The 21632-nt window shown below is 44.3% G+C and overlaps 1 protein-coding gene across 17 annotated transcripts in view; it reads right to left on the reverse strand.

Annotated features, from left to right (window-relative positions):
• The window catches only part of SORBS1 (sorbin and SH3 domain containing 1), a 144254-nt gene that overhangs the window by 10044 nt on the left and 112578 nt on the right, over positions 1 to 21632 (reverse strand). For 13 of the 17 annotated variants that reach the window (XM_009322417.1, XM_009322418.1, XM_009322419.1 and 10 more), the window contains 12 exons: positions 20961 to 21026; positions 20306 to 20407; positions 18923 to 18972; positions 15782 to 15957; positions 11862 to 11947; positions 10105 to 10272; positions 8605 to 8651; positions 6787 to 6901; positions 6554 to 6679; positions 5281 to 5475; positions 2625 to 3353; positions 1174 to 1290 (listed from right to left, as the gene is read on the reverse strand). In XM_009322417.1, coding sequence (XP_009320692.1) covers positions 1174 to 1290; positions 2625 to 3353; positions 5281 to 5475; positions 6554 to 6679; positions 6787 to 6901; positions 8605 to 8651; positions 10105 to 10272; positions 11862 to 11947; positions 15782 to 15957; positions 18923 to 18972; positions 20306 to 20407; positions 20961 to 21026 — 1977 coding nt within the window. The remainder of the gene's footprint in view (positions 1 to 1173; positions 1291 to 2624; positions 3354 to 5280; positions 5476 to 6553; positions 6680 to 6786; positions 6902 to 8604; positions 8652 to 10104; positions 10273 to 11861; positions 11948 to 15781; positions 15958 to 18922; positions 18973 to 20305; positions 20408 to 20960; positions 21027 to 21632) is intronic. The other 4 variants (XM_009322429.1, XM_009322426.1, XM_009322425.1 and 1 more) reach the window with 2 other exon arrangements.

Raw genomic sequence — 21632 nt, forward strand, 5'->3', positions numbered from 1 at the left:
AACATCCTTCCCTAAATGTGGCTCTTTGCTCCTGCTCTTTTGAATCGCATACACCCAGTGCAAGCACCAGCAGGACCAAGCAGATCAGAAGCCACGACAAAGGCCAACACAGAAAACTTTTGTGGATTTTTAACATGAAGCAGAATATGTATCCTATTGGACTCAGATATTGAAACTGAAAGGGAAGCAGGAGGTGGTTGTTCAGTAAAAAGTCATGCAAGCTCACGATCAGAGGGAAACAAGGTGACTAAAGGTAACAGGAAAATTTCAGGGTTAAAGCTGTATCTTGCTCTCGTAAACTGATCAAGAAAATAAGTAACATTGGCAACTACTTCCCATACTCATCCTGCATGAGCAGCCTGCCTGGTTCACTGATCAAGGCAAAGATTGCTTCCCCAATACCCATCACTACAAACTCAGTCCTGTTTTTGCTAATTGTGAGCTTTCTGTTTCAAATGTTGCCATCTTGTGGAAGCTGCCTGGAAGGACTGACGAGACACCAGCAGCTGTGAGCATTGCTCATTCCCTGACCCTGGACATCCCAGCCACACAGTGTGCTGAGGCCGAGTCGGTTATGCTGCACAGACCCTACTGCTTTCCTCTTTAAAGACGTTTGTAGCTCCCACCAACAGAGCTGAGAACCTGTGAATCCTACCTGAGAAGGCTGGAACAGGTCCCTAATATTGTGGATACCAAGTTGTGGATGCCTTATCCCCAGCTCTGAGACACTCAAACCCTGAATCCCCATCTCAGGTGGTTAAACAAAACCTGAACCAAAGTATCTCACACTACATCGTTCCCACTAACAAGACCACCGATACTGCCTTATAATGCAGTCAAGCTGTAGGAACTCAAGGTCAGAACTAAATAAGCCCTGGGTTAATCCTTTGGCGGAACAGAAAATCAGATCCTCAGCTGGTACAAACTGGCAGAAACCCAGACTTGAGCTATGCAGATTTATACCAGCTGAAGATTTTGCCCATACCTGCCCTTCTGCATAGCCTGGAAGTAATTTTAAATGATTTTTTTAAAAAATAAAAATTCTGAATGAAATGACAGGAGAAATATCTCACCTGTGGAATCAAGGAATGGCTAAACAAGCGTATGACAAAACAATGACGTGACACGGAATCAATTCTAAGTAATGGAAGAGTAATCAGCAAAGATGATTACCTGTGGCTTATTGACTCTGCGTGTAAGTCTGGGAGGTGGCTGTGTTGTGACAGTAGAGGAAGAGAGGGCAGAGGAAGAGAGAGGAGCAGATGAAGAGAATGCTTTTGAGTCTGCAGTCTTTTGAAGAAAAGAAAAGTTGGTCAGCTTGGCACACACTCTCTTATCACAATCACTGCTAGTGATAAGAGCATCTACTATCCAGTAAATTTGATGCACACACAGCAAACGTAACTCCATGCAAGGGCAAGTGCAGTTTCCAGTTGGTTTGTCTGAGCTGACCACCTCATTCTGTTTTAAACATGCAGGTTATGCCTGTAAAAAATGCTACTAAAAATATATCCAGATCGTAAACAGCACAGTCTTTATACAGCTTTCAATACACTTCTGGTTATGATTCAAGCAGAAATCAAACAATTTGCCATAAGATTTCCCAGTGTGAAATGTGTCATCTTAGAAACCCTAATTCCTCATTATTTAACGTTGGCTAGATAGGGTATGTCATGGAGGCTATTGCAGTGCATCCAAGACAGTATTTATCATGCTATGATTTTGAGCTGTCCAAACTTCCACTCTTACACAAGGTAGCATGGGGGTGCTGTAATGTATTTTGGCTAGCTGTAGCCCACAATGGACCCCAAGTCAACTAAGAGCTGCAAAGTAAGGCAGATCTCCTCTACCAAGATTGGGGGCAGAAGATATGTTGTAGAAGCTATTGGAAGGTTGCCCTACGTTCCTTCTCCTTGTAACATACAGCTACATATAACTAGAAGCTCTTGGGGAAAAATATCACTAGGCCTAATTCTCATTTGTGGCTAGACCCTTTCACATCATTTTGGAAATGCAAAGGTAATAAATTCCACTCAATGCGTAGATAACAATCAAGCCTCCCTGACTTAGTCATGCACATCCCAGGCTAAGGTTCACTAAACCACAGGCTCCAGGATCAACAGGGGACAGCTTTTGCAATTCTAGGAGCCAGGCTGACATTTACAAGGCTTTTCAGTCCTTGGCTTTAGGAGGAACAAATAAATTCTATCACAAAAGACGATCCATTGCACACTGGAAAATCTCTGAATAGCAAGGAATTGCCTGTATTCTACACAGTGAGGTATATGGGCATGAGGCCTGTGTGATACTTTTATCTGACACATCTGGTAACAGCCACTATCTGGGACAATCACCTCATTAGACGTGACCAATTAAGTCAGTCCTGTGTTATTATCTATTCTACAGTAATTTTCACTACACTGCTTCTGAGCCCTCTTCTAAAACTTTTTGATCTGTTATCCAGTGAATGCCACTGGTGGGTGACCCCTGGAAGAAGGTCTTAGGATCATCAAAATGACATGTGGCAGCCACTGGCTCTGCCTGGCCAGCAGAGCAGCACGAACCTCAACACACCAGTTAAAATCAGGAATTCAGAGCAGCACACACACATGCAGGAGAAGTACCTTCTTTTCCCCGCTTTGAAACTTTCCCAGATCACCTTTCCTCACGCCTCTTTTCTCTGTTTTACCTCCCTGCACAATAGCCATTAGCTCCTGACACAACTGGTTGTCCTCAGAGGAACTCACAGGTCTCTTTTCTGGGCTCACACGCATGTCTAGTTGGGATGGTTTCAGGCAGGGCTCGACAGAGATCTTGGGAACAGCATGAGCACCCTGCTCGGGGTTGCTGCTGCCCTCTCTAGTCTTTTGGAGCCAGGCTTGGCTGCCAGTGGTGTCACACTGCTCTGCGAGGACGCTTTCGGGGCTCTCCACTGCCCAGCGAGGGGAGTTAGAGTAGCTCACGCTGGGAGAAGGGGAGCCAACAAACTTTTCTTCGCTTTGCGGAGCGACCTGATAGAAACTGCAAGCGGAGTACTGAGGTCTGGATGAGTAAGAGGGCAATGGGGATTTAATGGACCTGGGAGTCGAGGAGCCAGAGAGATGAGAATGGTGGAGGCTGACTGTGGGGGAAGGGCTGGCTGCAGCAGAAGGCGAGAGATAGTCAGTGTGAGAGAGGGAGGCTTCAGGCGGAGGAGGCAATGGAGGAGTTATGGCAGGAGTGGTGCTAGGAGACACTCCCACGGTCAGAGCAATCCACTCAGATGTGACCGCCTGCACCTCTGGAGATAAGGCGCGGCGTGCGAAAGGCAAAGGCGGAGGAGTTGGTGTATGGAGCAGCTCAGAGCTGGGAGACTTGAAGGAGACAAAAGCAGGAGAGAAAAAGAAAGAAATGAACAAAAAAATAATAAAGGAAAATACAAAACGACCGAGCGAAAGTAAAAGGAGAGAGAGCGAGTTTGGAGAGGAGCAGATCTGCGACCAAGCACTGTGCATAAGTTTTCCACAGACAGGTGCACTGTGTTGGAGAACGTGCTGTCCACAGCTACTCCAACCACAGAGTCCAGTCTGTATCTGTGCTGCTAATACCCTTCTCCAGTTTTTGCCAGGATCCCAGACACAAAACATCTTGTGGAAGACCTTAGACTTCATACCACATGCCCTAAGTCGCTCAGGGATCAGTTGAAGCCACCATCCATGATGGCAGTATGCAGCATTTGACTGGCCTGGCAGTAATAGCTGGGGCCCCAACATCTCACACTGTGGACCCAGTCAGAATTCACTGCTGCAATGAATTTTGACTTTATCCAACTCTAGCGTGAGCAATGCCTGCTCCTCAGGAAGCTTGCAATGCTGAAGCTGTGGAGGAGAAAGAGATCAAAAAAGCTAGCTGTGGCTATTTGGTCTTTAGGTGATTAAAGTAGGTCCTATGTTTATAAAGGCAGAACACACAATGGAGTTCTGCCCTTAGCTATTACCACGACCGACATCAGTGAGATCAGCTACATTTGCACTGATCAGAGCGTTTCTCAGTCCTCTGCCAAGTTAGGCAAAAAAGTAAGGGAGCGAATTGATTTACTAGGGGAGGAATCAAAAGAATAGCAAAGGAAACCAAAAAAGGGTGGATACAATCCCTTCCATCAAATGGAGAAGCTTGCAGAGAGCTGGTAGCAGGCTGGCCACAGCTATGGAGAGACTGCCAAGCTCAAAGAGAAAAGCTCAGCTGAGATCCACTTTGACAGCGAACCCCAAAGAAGCAACAAGTCTTTCCCCTTTACACAGTGGCTAAGAATAAAAACACTCCTTTTAGGGAAGACCCAGACAGACACCAGGCATGAGCCATGGCAGCCCTTCCCATCAGTCCTGTACCGTATATCTCTTCCTCCCGATCCCAATTCTCCACTTTTGTTCCTTGCAGTCTTGACCTCAGAATGACCTTGCTTTGGTCCCGTGGGTGAGAAGGGGATGCGCCAGAACCTCATGGCCGCAACCCAGACATGTATGCTGACCTTCAAGCATGAGTATTTGCAGGATGAGAGCAAAACAAAGGGATTTAGAGACTCACTGCCTCCCTGATATGTTTTCCATGGCAAACATTCTGGGGTGCCCATACAATTATCTGCTGCCATTTTGATTTCTGGTTTGAACTGCAGTATGGTTTATAGTGAATCTAATATTCATGGAAGATCCCAGACTGCTCTCAAAACGTGAGTTCATTTAGCACCAATTGCAAATAGTACAAGCCGCTCTCCTGACCCTGTCTCCCAAAACCTTGGTCGTGAGCTGGAACATTTAGGAGTAAGTATACAGCTCGATTCAAGCTGACCGGGATCAACATAATGACTCCTACAGACTGTAACAGCCTGTGACGCTATAATGTGTTATAATAAAAAAATTCACTCATCACAGTGGAGGTCTGTAAAGTGTAAACACGCACTCAGGAGGAGCTCGATCACCAATTCATTCCGTCTCTGGCGGTGAAATTTATTCAGATGGCTGTGAACTGCAGCCCTTTCAACCTGGCCTGAATTCAAGCTACAGATCAGAGATGAAAAGCTGAGTCTCCAAATCCCCAAATGACCTTTCTGGTTCATTAACCTTTCTGGTAAATGAAACATCACCTTTTCCTGCAGTTGCAGCATACTGCAGGGAGCTCATGGCTTTTACTGCGCAAAACACTAGTCTTAGCTACAGCTTTTTTCAGCTATTGCTTCTTGCACAGCAACGGCAACATCCCTCTGTTCTGCAAAGTGCTGCAACTGGCTGCATCTAGTCCAAATACCTGTGGTGAAGCTGTCATGCTGCGGTTAGGGGAGAGGGACATTGGTGGGTCAGGATAGTCGATGGCATTCTTGACCACTGGCCGTTTGAGCACCTCCACGTAAGTGACAGGGAAGATGCCTTGGCGATTGGTGCCAGGTATTTTTCCTTCATACCAATTCTCATCCACTCGTCGAATCAACGTGATCCTTTCACCCTATGGGAAGGAATAGTAATGTAGTCCTTACTTTAACATATTTCATCATTCCAAAGCAGATTACTTTTTTAATCTCGCTGCAGCTGACTTAAAACAAACAGTTGCTCTCAGCCTCCCCTATTTCCCAGTTATGTGGTCTTGACCCTAACCTCCCAGTGGGAATGATATTTCTCAGTTCAGAGAAGGAGGAAATGCAGATCTTCTGGTGCTGACTTGGGCTGTCTGCAGACTCAGTTATGCTCACTCAGTTATGCCCACATTTTCAAGACCCTGCTTGCTAAAGTCAGTTAAAAAAAATGGAACCCAGCAGTTTCAGGCTGACCAGGAGACTCTCAAGGGGTATGAAGTATACAGGGAGTATGCACAGGTCTGCAGTTTAAACTAGGTCTCGCTATGCTCTCTCCTGTTTTGCTGACAAATGATGTGACTTCCAGATCCTTAATATAAACTGCAAGCCCCACCTTCATGTACAATTGAAAGAGAAGACAGACAAGATCTAATCCAAGCATCAAAACAGAAAGCTGGATGAGATGGAGAAATGCTGCTACTTAATCTAAATATGGCTGACTTTGCTCTGAACAGCCATTACACAACCCGTTCCTATGCCTTCACTCTGCAGTCAGGTCTAGCCAGTCACTTCAATACCACAGAATCTCGCTTGCCTGTGCTCAATGATTTGGCTTGTAGTACAAAGGAAGGTGAACCCAGTTTCCTTTTTTTCTGTATCACCATTCTCATGTGACTGTGCATCTCCACTGGAGAGGATCAGACTGGAGACACGTCACTGAATATCTAATTTGCCTTGCAGAGCCAGGCTTCCAGCACTTGAGCTCAAAGTATCTTCTCAGCTAGCCCTAAGGAAGCAATTGGCACTTCTTGATTCAGCCTACCTGCAACGCTCTCACTGCAATGCACTACATAACGACTATGGAGTAAAAACATGGGTGATGAGAAGGAATCCTTCCCTGAATATGGAGTTCATCTTATTGGAGCTTTCATTTGGAAATTTTAAGTTACTAGTGTTAAAAAACTTCAGCATTTGTCTGGATCCGATTCATCAACACAACAAAAGCCCTACCTTTCTGAAGGACATTTCCACTTGGGTATCCCCATTAAAGTTGAACTTAGCAACAGCATCTCCATATTCCAATACTTGCAATGGTGATGGCTTTTTGGGCTGAGCTTTCTCAGCTGGTGGGAGGAGCTAGAATGAACAAACAGAATCAAATGAGTCACATACAAAAAGCCCATAAACTGGTCACTGGCAGAAAGGGAGTGGGCAAAGAGAACACCTGCAAAGAAAGCAGCTACCTCTATGTATGATCGTGGGAAGATGCCAACTCTGCCATGGTGTTCACCTTCATACCAGTTCTGGTCAATCTGCTTGTAAATGTAAACAATATCTCCTTTTTGCAGAGGAAGTTCCCTGTTAACAACACAAGCACTCCATCAGAACTTCACTGGAGAACAGACGTGTTCTTTTTCTGTCCAGCAATCCCTAGGTACCAAGGGCTGCATCAGCCCTGTTGATACAAATCATGCTCTGCCCAAAGTGACGGCCACATGTTGAGAATTACCCTGCTCATATCGTGATGTGCAGGGACTCTTGCTCTTTGGGCATCCCGTCAAAAAAGCTGGCCTACGAGGGTCCTACTAACCACACACCCTCCAGCAGCAATGGGGTCAAGCTCAAGCAAAAGATGCCACTGACTGCTTTCCATGTTGGATATGGTGAGCAGTGCTCAATTCCTGTTTTGAAACAGGTCATGTCACAACTGCCTTCCAAAGACACACATGATTTTAATGGAAGCTAGTTTGCCGATTAGATGAACCCCCTCACATGCCAATGTTGATCCTGCAATAGTTACACTTCTGGTCAGCCTCACCTGGGCTAACAACTGGGATTTCAATCTACAGTCTTCGGTGCTAAAATTATGAATGTCTGCAGCTTGAGGAACTCCCACTGTGGGTAGCTTGTGTTAGGCTCACAAACCTACTACTTGGGTCCCCACAGGAAAACAACCAAACCAGCTTTTCCTAACACGATTTTCACAAGCTCTCTTCTACTTTTGTCTGGCACCCTGTTATCTTCTGCTCAAGGGACACAACAGTTACACCTTACATCTGCCTCAGTTTTGTTACAGGTGCTGGGGAGATGCTGCATAAATCGTTACAAATCATCACCTATAGAACATGTTACAAAATATTCCCAGGACATTAGCACCTGAGAAGAAAAACAGCAGGTCCTTCACTGAATTCTGTTCTTCTTTCTTCCCTCCCTAGCAATGTTAAAATGAGAGCTTCTCCAGGCTCATGCAGAGGGAAAGGCCTTCCAGGCCGCCTCTTCACAGCAGTGTTCCCCAAAAAGAACGAGTAGTGCTGTGTGATTCACCTGATGGACCACAACAGGGCACAATGCCACCAGAAACATCCACTGGTGTATCCACAGATGCCAGGGGAGCAGTGACCACTCCGTACCCTCATAGGTCCTGAATCAGGAAAATCCTGAGTCAAGGGCCCACCTACATGCTTAAACCTAGGCATCTAAGACCCTTGCTGACTTTGGGCTATGCTTAGCACAGTGAAAAGGATGCTGCTGTTCTGCATATCTATGTTCTTCTGATCATCTGTATGGCAGATTGACACAGTGAGCTACTAACACAGTTCTTCCAGCTCCTAAATCGGAGCACAACCAGGGATGTCATGCAGGGGAATCCCTTGCGTCTCCAGCACAAGGGCAGTGACAGAGCTGCTGCCGAAAGGTCTCACCCAGCTGTCCTGCTTACAAGGTCCGAGGAGGAACATCAGCCAGAGTGCTCTCCCATGGCTCCACCCATCCTCAGAGCAGAGCACTCACTTGTTCCAGTAAAGAATGTGGGTTTGCCCTAAAAATCACATGGGATACAGATGTGCTGAGAAAGAAGGCATTTTCCTAAAGGCCCTTTAGAGGCTACAACCTGCAAGATTCATATTACTTTTCCCTGCCTTACTATGGACACCTTTGCTTTGAGCTGCTGGAAAGACACTCCCAAAATATGAATCCAATTGCACGACACTTCGTAAATGCTCCGTCCTAGGGGAAAAAGCAGAGGAAGAACACTCAAGGCAGTAGTAACAAGCTGTACTCACTTTAGCGTCTGTGCTTTAAAGTCAAACTTGGCTCTAGCAGGTCTCATCTACAGATCAAAAAAATCAACACATTAAAATAATAATTAGGTTTTCATCCCTCTTCTGAGGAAAAGCACCCAAACTCTTCTATAGCTAACATTAGTCTGGGGAAGAAATTGAATGCAGGCATTCTGCTACAAGCTTGTGTGCAACTGGTACTACAGTCCAAATATGCTGGATGGGTCTCTCCCACCAGGGCAAAAAGTGCCAACTTCTGGTATAACAGTAATTAAGAGCTCTACAGAAAATGGATTTAACAGCAGTAAACTTTTAAGTGTGACAAAACCTGTTGAATGAAAGCTGCTCCAGTAACTACAGTTACTGGGGCTCCGGGACCAAATTTCCCTTGACATGTGAATGGAAAAGCAAAATTTACTAGCTGGGAAAAAAACACTAGGGTTTTATTTGATGTGGCTTTTATTGATTATTACCTGGCCCTGCTGAATCCTGCAATGTGACCCACGAACTCTGTATAAATTGGCAGGAAAGAGACAAAGGTGAGGAGGAAATATGAATAAATTAAGCATGTGTCTAAAAAAATGTCTTCAGTGGCTATAAAGCCAAAGAAGACACTGACAGCAGGCCTAGGCTTTAAAGCTTGATTTACTTGGCTGATTTTCTAATGGCCACACAATATTCAGACAATTTTAAAGTCATTTTGGTAATAGAGCATAAATTAAGAAGTAGTCACATTCATGTGGCACCAGACCATTTTAAGCTGCATAAAAGGCAGACAAATGTACTCCATCCACATGGTGACTACCTCACCTACCGCCGCAGTGCAGCACCTCTGGGGAAACAGAGCTGCTGTCCAGAGACCCAGCAGCAATCCCTAAGGCAGGAAAAAGCATTTGGCCAGGACACCTGGACTAGCATCCAGCTCTTGGGAGAAGTGCCTTGGAGAAGTGCATTAGAAAACCGTCTACCTCCTCCTTTGTCTCTTTCAGAAAGACCGACCAGGTCATACACAGTGAAACATGCCGAGACTTTTTTCCAATTGTTTCTAAAGGACATTAAGCATCTTTCAAGAGGAGAAGAAACAATCCATTTCTGAAAAAAAAACTATGAGACAGTCACATGGCCAGGATCAACAAGACATGAAGTTTCTAAGCGTAAGGCACAGACAAGAAGACAATGTAGCAATATGATGCAAAAGATGTAGAATGCCTTTTATTCACTAAAAGTAGCTGATATTTAAAGGCATGCATCACAGGTGTGCACCAGCAATCCTCAGCAGGCATGCTTTAACATATGCAGCTTGGTATAGAGATATCAATTAAGTTACCAGGCACAAGAGTCAAAGCAGATCTAAATGAAGCCAGAATGGGAAAGGGGAAGGTGGGAAAAAAAAAAACAAACAAACGACATTCTCTGAAGAGGTAATGTCGGCTTAAAGCACAACATTGTGAGAGGCAAATATTGCTTTGGGTCAAGCAGCAGACTGAGGTAACTAAAACAGACCTCTGACCCAGATTTCCTCTTTGCTGTATCGTCTACATTTAGGAGGTCCCCAAACCGCTCATTAGTGATAAACTGATGGTGCGTTGGAATAACCCCTGTGTGCCTTCTAGCTGCAATATCAGCTTCTTCTTGCTCACGTTTAAGCCGTCTCTGGTCCTCTAAAAGTTTCTGCCATAAAATTGCATAAAATGGGCAGTAAATCATCTAGTTAAAGGCATTCAAAAACTGCCATAAATGTGACTTAAATAAAATTTCTGAGGTCCCAGCAAATAGCTGGGATTTTACAGTTCAACATAAAATACTGATTCTACTAACTACACAATACCCTTTCGTTCTGCAAGCACAGAAAGTATATCACCGTTATGGCATAACTGAAATCCAGCTCATACAGAGGATCTGATCCAAAGCTGATGGAAGTCAACGAGGAGTTTTTCTAAGTTTTGGGCAGGTCCTGGGAGCTTCTAAGAAGATTGCTGATAATGCAGAGGGCTGATCCAAACCTCCTTCAACCAACAAGGCGTTTCTCTCATTGACTTCCAAGAGACCTGAATCAGCCCCACAGGTAAGCTCCGAGGCACCAAACTCCCCTGAGCTTTGCAAGGAGCTTGGGAGAGTGCCTAACCACCCTCAGGTATCAGGTTTTCCCGTACTTCCTTTGGGCTCATGTAATACTCTTCATAAAATAAATAAAGCCCAAAGAATTATTTTGAACTTCTGAAGCCTCTGGCACACTAATGGAAACGCGCATTCTTGAGTACCTGGGCAGAAGGATTCTTCCACCTTTTGGTGCTGACTGTAGGCTGAAGAGTTCAGCTCTGTGCTAACTCATTTGAAGCCAACAGGTCTTAGTGAATTCAGAGTTTTGCTCTTACATGAGTTTTTGTGCTGGATTTTGGAAGCGGGGGGATTACTAACTGTTTCACGGGAGAAGACAGCAAAAGTGTATTTTTCATATAGGAATTAAGAGCAGGTTTTACCATGTTTCAAAGCACACATAAACATTATTTGAACTCATAAAGTTAACACTAAAAATATAACTTTTTTTTCCCTCCCCCCAGGCAGTGAAAATTAACAGCTTCCTGGAAAGCAATCACTTTACAACTTCTTTAACTCAGCTTGAATACAGTCAGTGCTGAAAAGTCTATGTGGCTTCCCTATTATTTTGGCTTGTCCCAGTGTTGCCCAGTCATTTTGAAAAGGATTGCTAAATTCTGTCATCAATAACTTGAGACACCATAAAGAATTCTAGTTTGCACGGGGGGGAAACTTCACACTTTCTGATAGCTTAAAATATCTTACATTTGCTGTTTAAAACCTGAGGATCCCCACAAGAAAAATACTGTTCTCATCAGTCTGATTAATACCGACTCAAGTGGCTTGCTTGGAAAACAATAAAACCTTAACTCACTTCTAGAATAACCATTTCATCTTTATCCATGAGTACTGGGGTGTTGTACCACATCTCACATACATCTCCAACCTTTTTACATTCTTTAAAGCCCCCATATATCATTTTGTGCAATTGATAAGAACTATCAGGTTCATTTTAACCAAAAGCTGAACTGGACTACACATTATACATTCAATCAGTGGCAGAGGTAGTATTAAAATTAAAACATACTAGTTCCAGCTTGTTGCTTTAACTTCCAATATACATAGCCAAGGACATACAAGCTGTTCTTATAGAAGGCTGAATGCTACATTTCTTGTATGTGGAGCTGCTACAACTGTTATTAGGCCATAAAGGAGGGCATTACCTCTTTATCGTCATGCCGTCTGCGGATAATTTCTTCTGGGGTTTCCATGTAATCAACTGGTGCAAAATGCCTTGGTGATTCTGAATCTACTTCGAAACAACATAAGGAAGTTAAAATACAGATGGATTTATCTAGCATAACCAGAAAGGAAAAAAATAGGTATTTTTAAACAATTTGTTTCCATTATGACAGTAAGGATTCTCAATTGCCATTGACCAAATTGCCAATCAGATGTCGATAATTTATCCATTGTCATTTTTTTCCCTTTTGGGCTGTACTTGTGAACAAAGATCCAAAAACAGGGAGAAAATAACAGTAGACTTTGTGAAGAAAAGATTCGCTGCCATCAAAGCATGATTTGGCATTTTACTGTTGAGAAAAGTTTAATACACACACACACACGCACGCACACACACAACTAGACCTTGAGAAACTGCTCCTTAAAGCAAATAATCTGGGTTTGTTTTATATTCCCATGTGTGCGAATGATACAGGACTAGAAATATCTCATGTTGAGATTCTTGCATCCCTGGAGTTGCTTGAGAGACAAACTGAACCCGATGTGATTAGAAAGGCAGCGGAAATCGTTTCTCAGAAGTGCAGCTGTTAACAAGTCCTGAACAAAAATGCTCAGCAAGACACGCAAAGGACATTAGACACACTAGGGGGAAAAAACAGAGAGAGTCAGGGGATGCAAAGGTGGGGAGTAAAAATGCAAGGGTTGTGGAAGAAAAGGGCAGGAGAAAGGAAAGCAAGAAGACAGATGAAGGGACACTGGTAAAGAACACAAAAAGCCACCTCCTAGGTACGTCCCAAGTTCACTTTGCGGGTTGTTGTTTGTGTCCAGGCTGTGACAGAGAGCATATGGAACAGGGTTCCCATTGTTTAAGGAGTCAGGAGTGTCAGCCCGGCCCATGAAGCTATCTTGGTTAGATCCCATGGTGGGGAAGTAGCTAAGCCTCTCCACAGTGTCAAAGGAAGACAGGCGCCTGGGGGCTAGAGGCCTGCTTCTGGAGCACAGTTGGTGCTGGGAGTGGTGACTCTTGTCTCCCACGCTCCCCTGCAGCTGTATGGGGTCGTCTGGGTTCTCAGGGCTGGGCACTGCCGGGCTTCCCGGGCAGTCTGGGGGTGGAGTCCTGCAGGGTTTGTGTTGGAAGGGCTTTTTCAATCGGAAGGGAAGCGGGCTCATTAGGTAGACGTTTCTGGGGAGCACGTGTCTGTCCCCATAGACATCTCCTTTGGGATCAGGGTTCCTGGAGGCCTGCTGCTGCTCATGCCTTCGGATGGTAGTGAACCTGGTGTAGGAAGCTGGGCATGCGCCTTTGCATCTGTTGATTTTATGCTTCTGAGGCCCATTGAGGTTGCTGCTGCTGCTGCCGCTATCATTGGATGCATTTGAGAGGAGATCTATCTCATCCGTGCAAGCTGAAAGTGTGTCCATAGGGATGGCATCACTGACATCTGAAGCTGTGTCCTCCACGTTGCTGCAGGAGCGGGAGGATCTATCTGCCAAGCTGGCAGCATCCTTCTCTTCTTGGTGTTCTTTTGGCAAATCCAGAAGAAACTCTGCAGAGTAAGCAGAACTCAGACAAGTTTTAGACTGGAGAGAAGTGGTGAATTTGGTTTGTCCAGTGGAAAGGTCAAGCGAGGGCATTGATCGGGATCTCTGGATCAGCTGCTCAAAGGCACTGATACGGGAGGAAACAGTGTGCTTGGGGATCTGCTCTGAATCCTCTCGACTAAGGCTGTGCTCCATCCTGTCCTTTGCTTCATTCTCAAACTGAGATGCAATATCCTTCACGCTGCAGGAGGAGACTGTGCCCAAATGGATCCTGGATCGGTTGATCTGGTGCATGTCTTTATATAGCATTGTAAACTCCATCCCACTCTTCCTGGAGGCAGGGAACAGGTAGCCTTTCCTAGAGTTGGTGCCATATTCCTGCAGGCTCATGGTACTGCCGGATTTGATGGCATACTCCTGCTTCGACTTCATCAACATGTTTTCTATGCTTTCCCCTATGTCTACCATGAAAGCTTTTTTATTATCGAACAAGGCAATGGAGCTACGAAGGTTTTCGCAGCTTTGAGCTTTCTCATGAGACAGCAAGATACCCTTCTTGTCCTGCACAAGAGCAGCTGGAGCTGCTAGTTTGGGTTTGAATTTAGAAGGGAGGATTTCAGTAATGCAGGCTTTTGCAGCTGATAAGGGCTTCTTATGTTTACATGCGTGACCTAACATACCGGTATGACTAGCGTTAAAGGTTCGGCTATTAACTGAAGAGGGTGCAGTCATATGAGCATTCCCACCTTTACGATCCACTGGAAAGCATGCAGAATAAAATAAATACAACCTGTTAGCTTAAGTGCTAGAAAGCTATTGAGAAAGGAGAAAGAACATGCTTGGATTTCATAAAATGCACTTTAAAGAAACAAAGTTCCAAAACATAAAGAAAAGCAGGAAGAAACTGCACAACAAGCCGCGCTTACAGGAGTAGGTGAAGTGCTGCTAACATCTCTAAAATGAGAGGATTGGCCAGAAGCAGATCTGGAGCACTTTGAAGGTACCCTCCTATAAAGTGCTAAGCATCATCAGCTTCCAGGGAAGCTGTGGCACCGTGAAAAAGGGCAGCTGAACTCTGGGCAGGATCAGGGTGTCAGCGAGAATGCAGAGGCACTAACATTGCAAAAATGGCTTAATACCAAGCCTGTAATCACACCTACTATGGTCTCACCACAGTGCTTGCCAAACAGTTTATTCCTGGGAGGGAGAAGACAATCGGCGGCTGACTGTGCTAACACAAGCAGGCCTTATCAGCTGGTCTTGCCTAAGAGCTGCCTGCTTAGAGATTCCCCATACTAGGAATAAGCTGAGTGCCCTTCAGACAATGTGGTTGGCCATGTTTGCTTTAAAAATCAAGGAGTCAGATCAGGACGTTATTTTTTTTTTAAAGTCAGATCCAGTCTGGGTTCAGCTTAGACTGCAGTTTTTAGGTCTGCTTCTGATTTGAGTTCAAACTCAAATGTCAAAATAACCATTCAGGTTCAACTGCAGTTTGGGGAACTATAACTGTTTCAACAGAATTTTTTTTGTTCAGATCCAGTTTGACTCCCTGGCCTACAGGCCTGATGTAATGCTGAAAAACAGCTGGAAGACGGAGACAGAGAGAGACCTTTTTGGTGTGATGTACTATTTTTAGGGAGAACAGTTCAGAAACCGAACGCATTCCTTCCCCAGTCCTCTCCCCATCTCAAGCCATTTTTAGGTTGAAGTTGGCTCAGAGATACATTCCCCAATAGAACTCCCTCATGGGAGTCAGGCTCTTCCTTGTCCTAATCTTCTAGAGAGCCCATGATGGGGGGAGGAAAGAGGAGGAGATGCAGCCGTCTCTGCTGCCTCACTGTCTCACAGCCTGCAGGGCATTGCTGGTTCACAGTGTCCCATGCATTCTCTGCACACCCCTCGCAGGCAGGAGGCTGCGGAGCACACGGTGCCAGCTACACCAGGGTAGCCAGGCCAGCGGAGATGGTGTGGCCTGCTGAGATACCACAGCAGAAAGAGCAGAAAAGGCGGGGAAGGGCTCTAGCATGGCAAGGCAGTGGGAGTGGATGGATAGCAAGGCCAGCCTGAGCAGCCTCGAGGAAGAACATGAGGGTGTGGGGTGTGGCTGAGGTGCTGGATGGAGGGAGCTGGTCCCTGTTGGGAAGAGGAACCTGGATCAGATAAAGGGGTCATGAAAAACATTGGCCAGTGTGGGCTGAGAAAAAAAAGGAGGGAAAACTGGGGATGGCAAAGAGGAAGAACAGAGAAAACCTCAACGGGCTTGAATAGGCCTCTAAACCCTGCAGCAGTTTGCCCCGTATCACCTGGCTTTTGACACTCTGTGCAGAATGGAGAAGAGGTTAGCGCTCTGACCACCTACCTTTTGTGGAAGCAGAGCTAGAAGGTCGCTTGAGACCACTCAGCCCCTGGAACGGGATATCTCCACCTTCCAGCACACTCTTGTAAATCTGCCTTTCATTCTCCAAGCCAGCAGGGTCCCCCAGTGCTGGTTCTGACTCCCTCTTCACTGCATGGTAGTTGGGTGAATATGTGGAGCTGGAAAACACAAAAAAGGGGGAGGGACACCAGTGGGTCACTTCTGTTTTCTGAGAGCTTCATGCAAAGTAAGAGAAAACCACATTTGTGAACCCAGAATAGACTGTGTATGAAGACCTGGTGCTGAATGAAGAGGTTATGAATACATTGCGATAATGTTCTAGGTTTGGCACTACCGTAGCATTCTCCATCTGAGGGAACTCTCCCAGCTCAGTCCCCCAGAAAACAGGCAGCAGGAAAGCACTCCTCCTTTATTTTACAGATGAGACAAGAGAGTCACAGAGCAGATGCATGATTTCTTTGCAGACACAAAGAAATTCAGTGGCTAGCTGGAAGTAGCACAAATATCTTCCAGCTCCCAGTCCTCTCTCCTTAAACACTAGCCATGCCTGTCCCCTGGTTACAAAGCACAGCTGCTCAGGAGTTCATCTCAACCAGTTCAGCCTCCCAGTTAACACTATAGTTCAAGACTCCCAGAGCAATTTCTCAAGCCTATCAGTGAGGGACCATGCAGAGAAACAATGGTACAGAGCTACAGACACTACTGTTTTAAATGCCAAAGAAATTCCGAGATGTGCACAGTTCTGCTCAGCTCTGCCTCAGGCTTTCACTAAAGGGAATGAAAAATCCTGGATGCTAGGTCTACCATGCAGATATATAAACAAAATGCTGTTAAAATGAGTATAATTTTGATTTCTTAGGCCTTTAAAGACTGGACATTTTTTACAAATCCCTTTCCTCAGTCATGAATCTAAGCACCAGTATGCCCCCCCATCTGATTTCTAGATTTCACTGTTTTCTCTCTAAAAAATTAACCACAATGCCATGGTATAAATGGCCTTTCCAGGTACAAAAGACTTGCTGAGCAATCAGGCAGACAATGTTTTCCTAAAAGCTATGCTCATGTGATACCAGTTCTTGTGTTCAACCAGGCTCTTCAGAATAAGATGCAGTCTCACACAAAGCTATTCTGGGGCCAAAGCATGACTGCTGGAAAGTTTGAAAAAATAAAAAAAACAGGGCATTTGCCAATTCATGGAAACATTTTGAAAGCTGGTTTACATCCTGATATCCAGGAGTGATTCAAATTTATGTCAGTGTGGAAACGCTTGTGGTTACGCCTGCTTGTTGCGGATAAATTTGTACATGCATCTGTTTATTCTGGACAGACGCTGTACTTACGGGGTGAAGAGAAAGCTTTCAAACACATCAGAGGACTGGCTATGGAGGTGGAATTACACAATGTCTGGATCACAAAGAAGATTTTATTTTCCGGACAAGGAAAAACAGGTCATATGCGGTCCCATAAATTACTTTCTGGAGTAAAAGCTTGTGAAAAGCACCACAAAAGAGAAAGAGAATACTGACGCTTTTTCAACCTAGGCAATGCTCAAACAGACCCGTAGCTACAGAGCTGTTGTGTCTTATGGGGGTTATCCCAGTGCTTCTCTTTGTCAGGTTCCCGAGGAAGCCTTGCCAGTTCCTGCAGGGAATAATGAGTGCCCTGAGGTTCCTCAGCTGGAAGGTAAAAGCATTTTAGCCTAGTTGTTTAAAACCAAAGGGTTGAAATTATCCTCCTTTGGGAATACACCTGGGGGAGAGAGAGGAGGCATTTGGCAGAGTCCCTTTACCAGTTGCTCTTCCCTCATTAGGGCCAGCAAGCAGTACTGTGGGGGCCAAGGCAGTCTGCAAGACCAGAATTAGGTGAACGGAGGGAAGAGCAACACTGCAAAAAAGACAATAAACTCCAGGTATCTTCTCTCCCTGCTCTCTAAAGGCAGGGCAGGGAAGAATGTGCGACTCCACTGGGCCTCGCTGTTGTGTCCCATTCCCAGCCTACCCAGGTTGCTTCCCCTCCACTGGTTCAGATGCTGGCACTCCTGCATGCTTTGGGTGGCATCAGAAAGGGCACAGACAGTGCTGTTGTGGGTGGAAATCTTACCAGACTTTGGCAAATATAAGCTATTCTTTTATGCTAATTTCTGAGATTTCCATTTATTTTATTGCTCTCTCCCTACCACAACAAAACTAAACAGTCATAGGAGCAACCAACAAAATGCAGCAGTGTGTGAGTTTCCCAGCAGAATGAACACAGACAGAAGGGAACTGAGTTGAAAGAAGTACAGGAGACCTCTAAGGCAGCCCCAGAGGGGCGGTGAACACACGTGCTATTAATGGGTGTCTGGAGAAGAACATGCCTTTCCTAACAAACCATCCACACCGAGGGGATCACTGTGCCTACGGACAACATTAAGCACTCACTCCAATTATAAGGAGCAGCAGGTTCGCAGTAGGAGCTGGCTCCACGGCTCGAGAAACTCAACACAGCTCAGCATCCTCCTCTGGGTTTTGGGTTTTTTTGTGTTCCTCTTTTAAAACAAACCAGCTCCATCTACAACTCATTTAGACAGAGTATACTGTTTATTATATATTCCTCCAGAAAAGCAATGCCATATTAGATCTTTGAGAAATATCGTTACTGCTACCCCGTTCCCTTCCTGGAAGCTGGAAAATTTTTGCCTTCCATCAATAGCATCCTTTTGATCTGGTGCGCATAACTGGGAATATCTAACAGGAGCCAATCTATCATACGTGTGTAACAGAAACAAACTTTGTTTATTCCACGCAATAAGGTTACTTGCATGAAGTTACAGTCAATTTGCAAACTTCTTCAAGATGGAGTTAAAGGTCGGTTTGGTTTTTTTTAAAGTCACTGCCTAGCACAATCAGCAATTCTTATCTAGACAATGCAATCACCCATGTAATCACTTCAAAATTCATTCAAGATCAAAGAGCAGATATTGTACCTGGACTCATATAAAGCACATGTATAATTCTCCTAGTACATGCATTTGTCTATATCCATCACCAAAAAATAAAGCCAACCCATTTCCAATGCCCTAAACCCTGTCCGACATGCCCTCAGATTGTAAAAGAGACATCAAAAAGCAATTGGAAAACTTACTAGGAAGAATGGTCTGTGGAAGTTTCCAGAGGAGTAACACCTGCTGTATTCTGCAAAAGTCCAAACAAAGGAGTCATTGATACACACTTACATGTGAAGAGAAACAAAAAGGCTTGCTTAAGTAATTTTCCATCTATTGCTTGAATATTAGCCTTTAGGAGACATTGAGGTTTAAGTCTAAATGCAATTTAAGCTGTCAGTGTCTTTGCAGAAAAGCGACAATTTTCCTGAGTTCCTTCAGGGCAGTGACAGGTTTTTAGCACAGCCGATGCCTTTTCAGAGCGCCTATTCTTTTGTCTGCAAATGAGTCATTGTGAATAAAGCCAAAAGCAAGAAGAGATAACCAGCTGGGCCACGACCAGGAGACACATGCTCATAATTATTTCCCCAAGCTTTTCCCCCAACCGGTCACTGCCCGCCTTTGCTTTAAAGGTATATTACATTTCTGCAGCACAATACATTCCTCAGCATTCAAAAAAATATCAAAGCACTAACAAGAAAAGGCAATGTTTCAGTTCAGTTTCCTTACTTAAGAGAAGCAATGCCAGCTGCACAGGTTCAATAGCAAAAGCCAGTTCTTATCCGCTTGCTTTAAATCCATCTAACACTTCCTAGGCACATTATTTAAAAAATTGAAGGCAATTTTAGAATAAATGCTCTATTTGGTGTCCCCTTATCTATCTGAGGATTCCTATGCACGAGGAAAAAGCAAATCTTGGCTTTGAAAAAGCAGCTCTTTCAAGTCCTGGTGAAATGCCGCAGCTTCAAAAAATATCAACAACAACAGAAAAAAATAGAAAAAATGGCGTGTTACCAAATTAATCTATCATTTCACGGTTGGGGTCCTGCAGACCCTGAAAACAGCAGCAGCAGCTGACCTGCCCTAGAAGGCCATGGCAAGGTGCAGCATAAGGAAAATTGTGTAAAATCTCTTGGGAATATCCAAATCTTGGGTAGGCGTGAGCTCCTAGCGGAGAGCAGGGCTTGTATGAAGGGAGCGTAGATGGCAACACGCTTGAAAGGCACGAGATGATGACGTGACACCAACCAAGAATTTTAAGCTGATTGCTGCTGCCTATTCATGTGAAAAATAGAGAGGGTTTTTTTGCAGACACTGAACTCAAAACCCTAAAGGGGGACGGGGGTGGGGGGCAGCTGAAAGGGAATGGGGGAGAGAGGAAATCGCTGTATCTGAAATGGATTTCAAGCCGGATTCTCAGCATCACATTCTATTATTTCTGACAGCGACACAGCAAGCCATGCAGTCAGAACGGTCAGAACCATTATTTATCCCAACCTCATTTAATAATCATCCAGCAGTGAATAGATTAGAGCAGAGAGTTTGGAAACAGGGATTGGCAGCATGAAAAGAATAGGAAATACCTTCTGTGGCTTTTTATGTGGCGCTTTATAAAGCTTCTCCATTTTTTCTAAATCTGCCTCTAACTCAGTCTGGTAGAGGTAGAGGTCTTTTTCTAGATCAGTCTGGTTAAAGAAGGAGAAGAAGAATGGGAAAATAATGCTTAGGGTTAGGGGAAACCAAAGGAATGTTAATTCTGAAAAAAAAAAAAGCGAGCCTTTTTAATTGAAAAAAGACAAAGATGGTATGGACAATACACAGAAATTCACTAGTAATTAATCATGTTTCAATCATTACAGAGGAAATAGTTTTAGGCATTTAACATTCAAAATTAAGAGATGCACAGGCCTGCTAGAATCTAATTCTACAAACCATAAAGTTATAAAACCCACCTGTAAAAAAAAAATAAAATACTGTAACAATATGCAATATGCTGTTAGTATAATTATCATTGCAAGTCAAGATAGCAAAACCACCACTCTAAATTATGGCTGATTATGCTTTCAGAATTGTTTATTAAATCAATTTGCTAGCTACTTAATTGTTAGGCTAATGAGCTCAAACCCAATTAAAAAATCACTCACAAGCACACAAAACCCAAGCAGTGCTACAAAAAAAAAAAAAATCACATACATACGCGCTAGATGCTGTAGTACAACGCACGTGAGACACAATTACCTTTCTATCCTCTCTAGTAAGGATAGAGCAATCTCCAGGAGTATAATCCCAAATCTTTTTTGGAGGCTGATGGAAAGCAGAGGAAGGAAATGAGGAAATGAAGATAAGGAAAGACATCACAGAGAATATGGAAACCGGATTAGAACAGAGGGGGAATACAATAGGGGATTTGCATCAACACTGAAATTAAAAAAAAAAAACCACAACAGAGAAAGAGAGATAGAAAGAGGGATAAATCTGCTATAGCACAAATATCAAGAGATCATGGGAGGCAAAAGGGAGCATACATGCAGTCTGGGAGGGGCTGTTTTCAGTAGTGTTTGAGGAAATTTTTTATTTTTGCAAGGTGCTCTAAGGGATTTTGGACTCTCTAGGGGGAGCCCACAGCTGGTGGTTAAAGCATTCTTAACACAAAAACAAAACAAAATGGGGAAAAAAAACACACAGTCATAAAAAGCATTTGTTTTGCTCATTCTTCTTTTCAAAAGGAAAGGGTAAAACAAGGGCCTTTGATAAAGAACAGGGAGAATCTTTCCCACCCCCGCCAGACTACGGATACATACCATGTGAACAAATGGCTGAATTTCCAGTGGTGGCATTGTGGGGCAATGAGAATGCAGAGTTGTTATTTTTTATTTCACTGGTTTGGGGGTTTGTTTGTGGGGGGGTTTG

This window comes from Pygoscelis adeliae, unplaced genomic scaffold, assembly GCF_000699105.1.
Source record: "Pygoscelis adeliae isolate BGI_AS28 unplaced genomic scaffold, ASM69910v1 Scaffold244, whole genome shotgun sequence".
Classification (NCBI taxonomy): Eukaryota; Metazoa; Chordata; class Aves; order Sphenisciformes; family Spheniscidae; genus Pygoscelis; species Pygoscelis adeliae.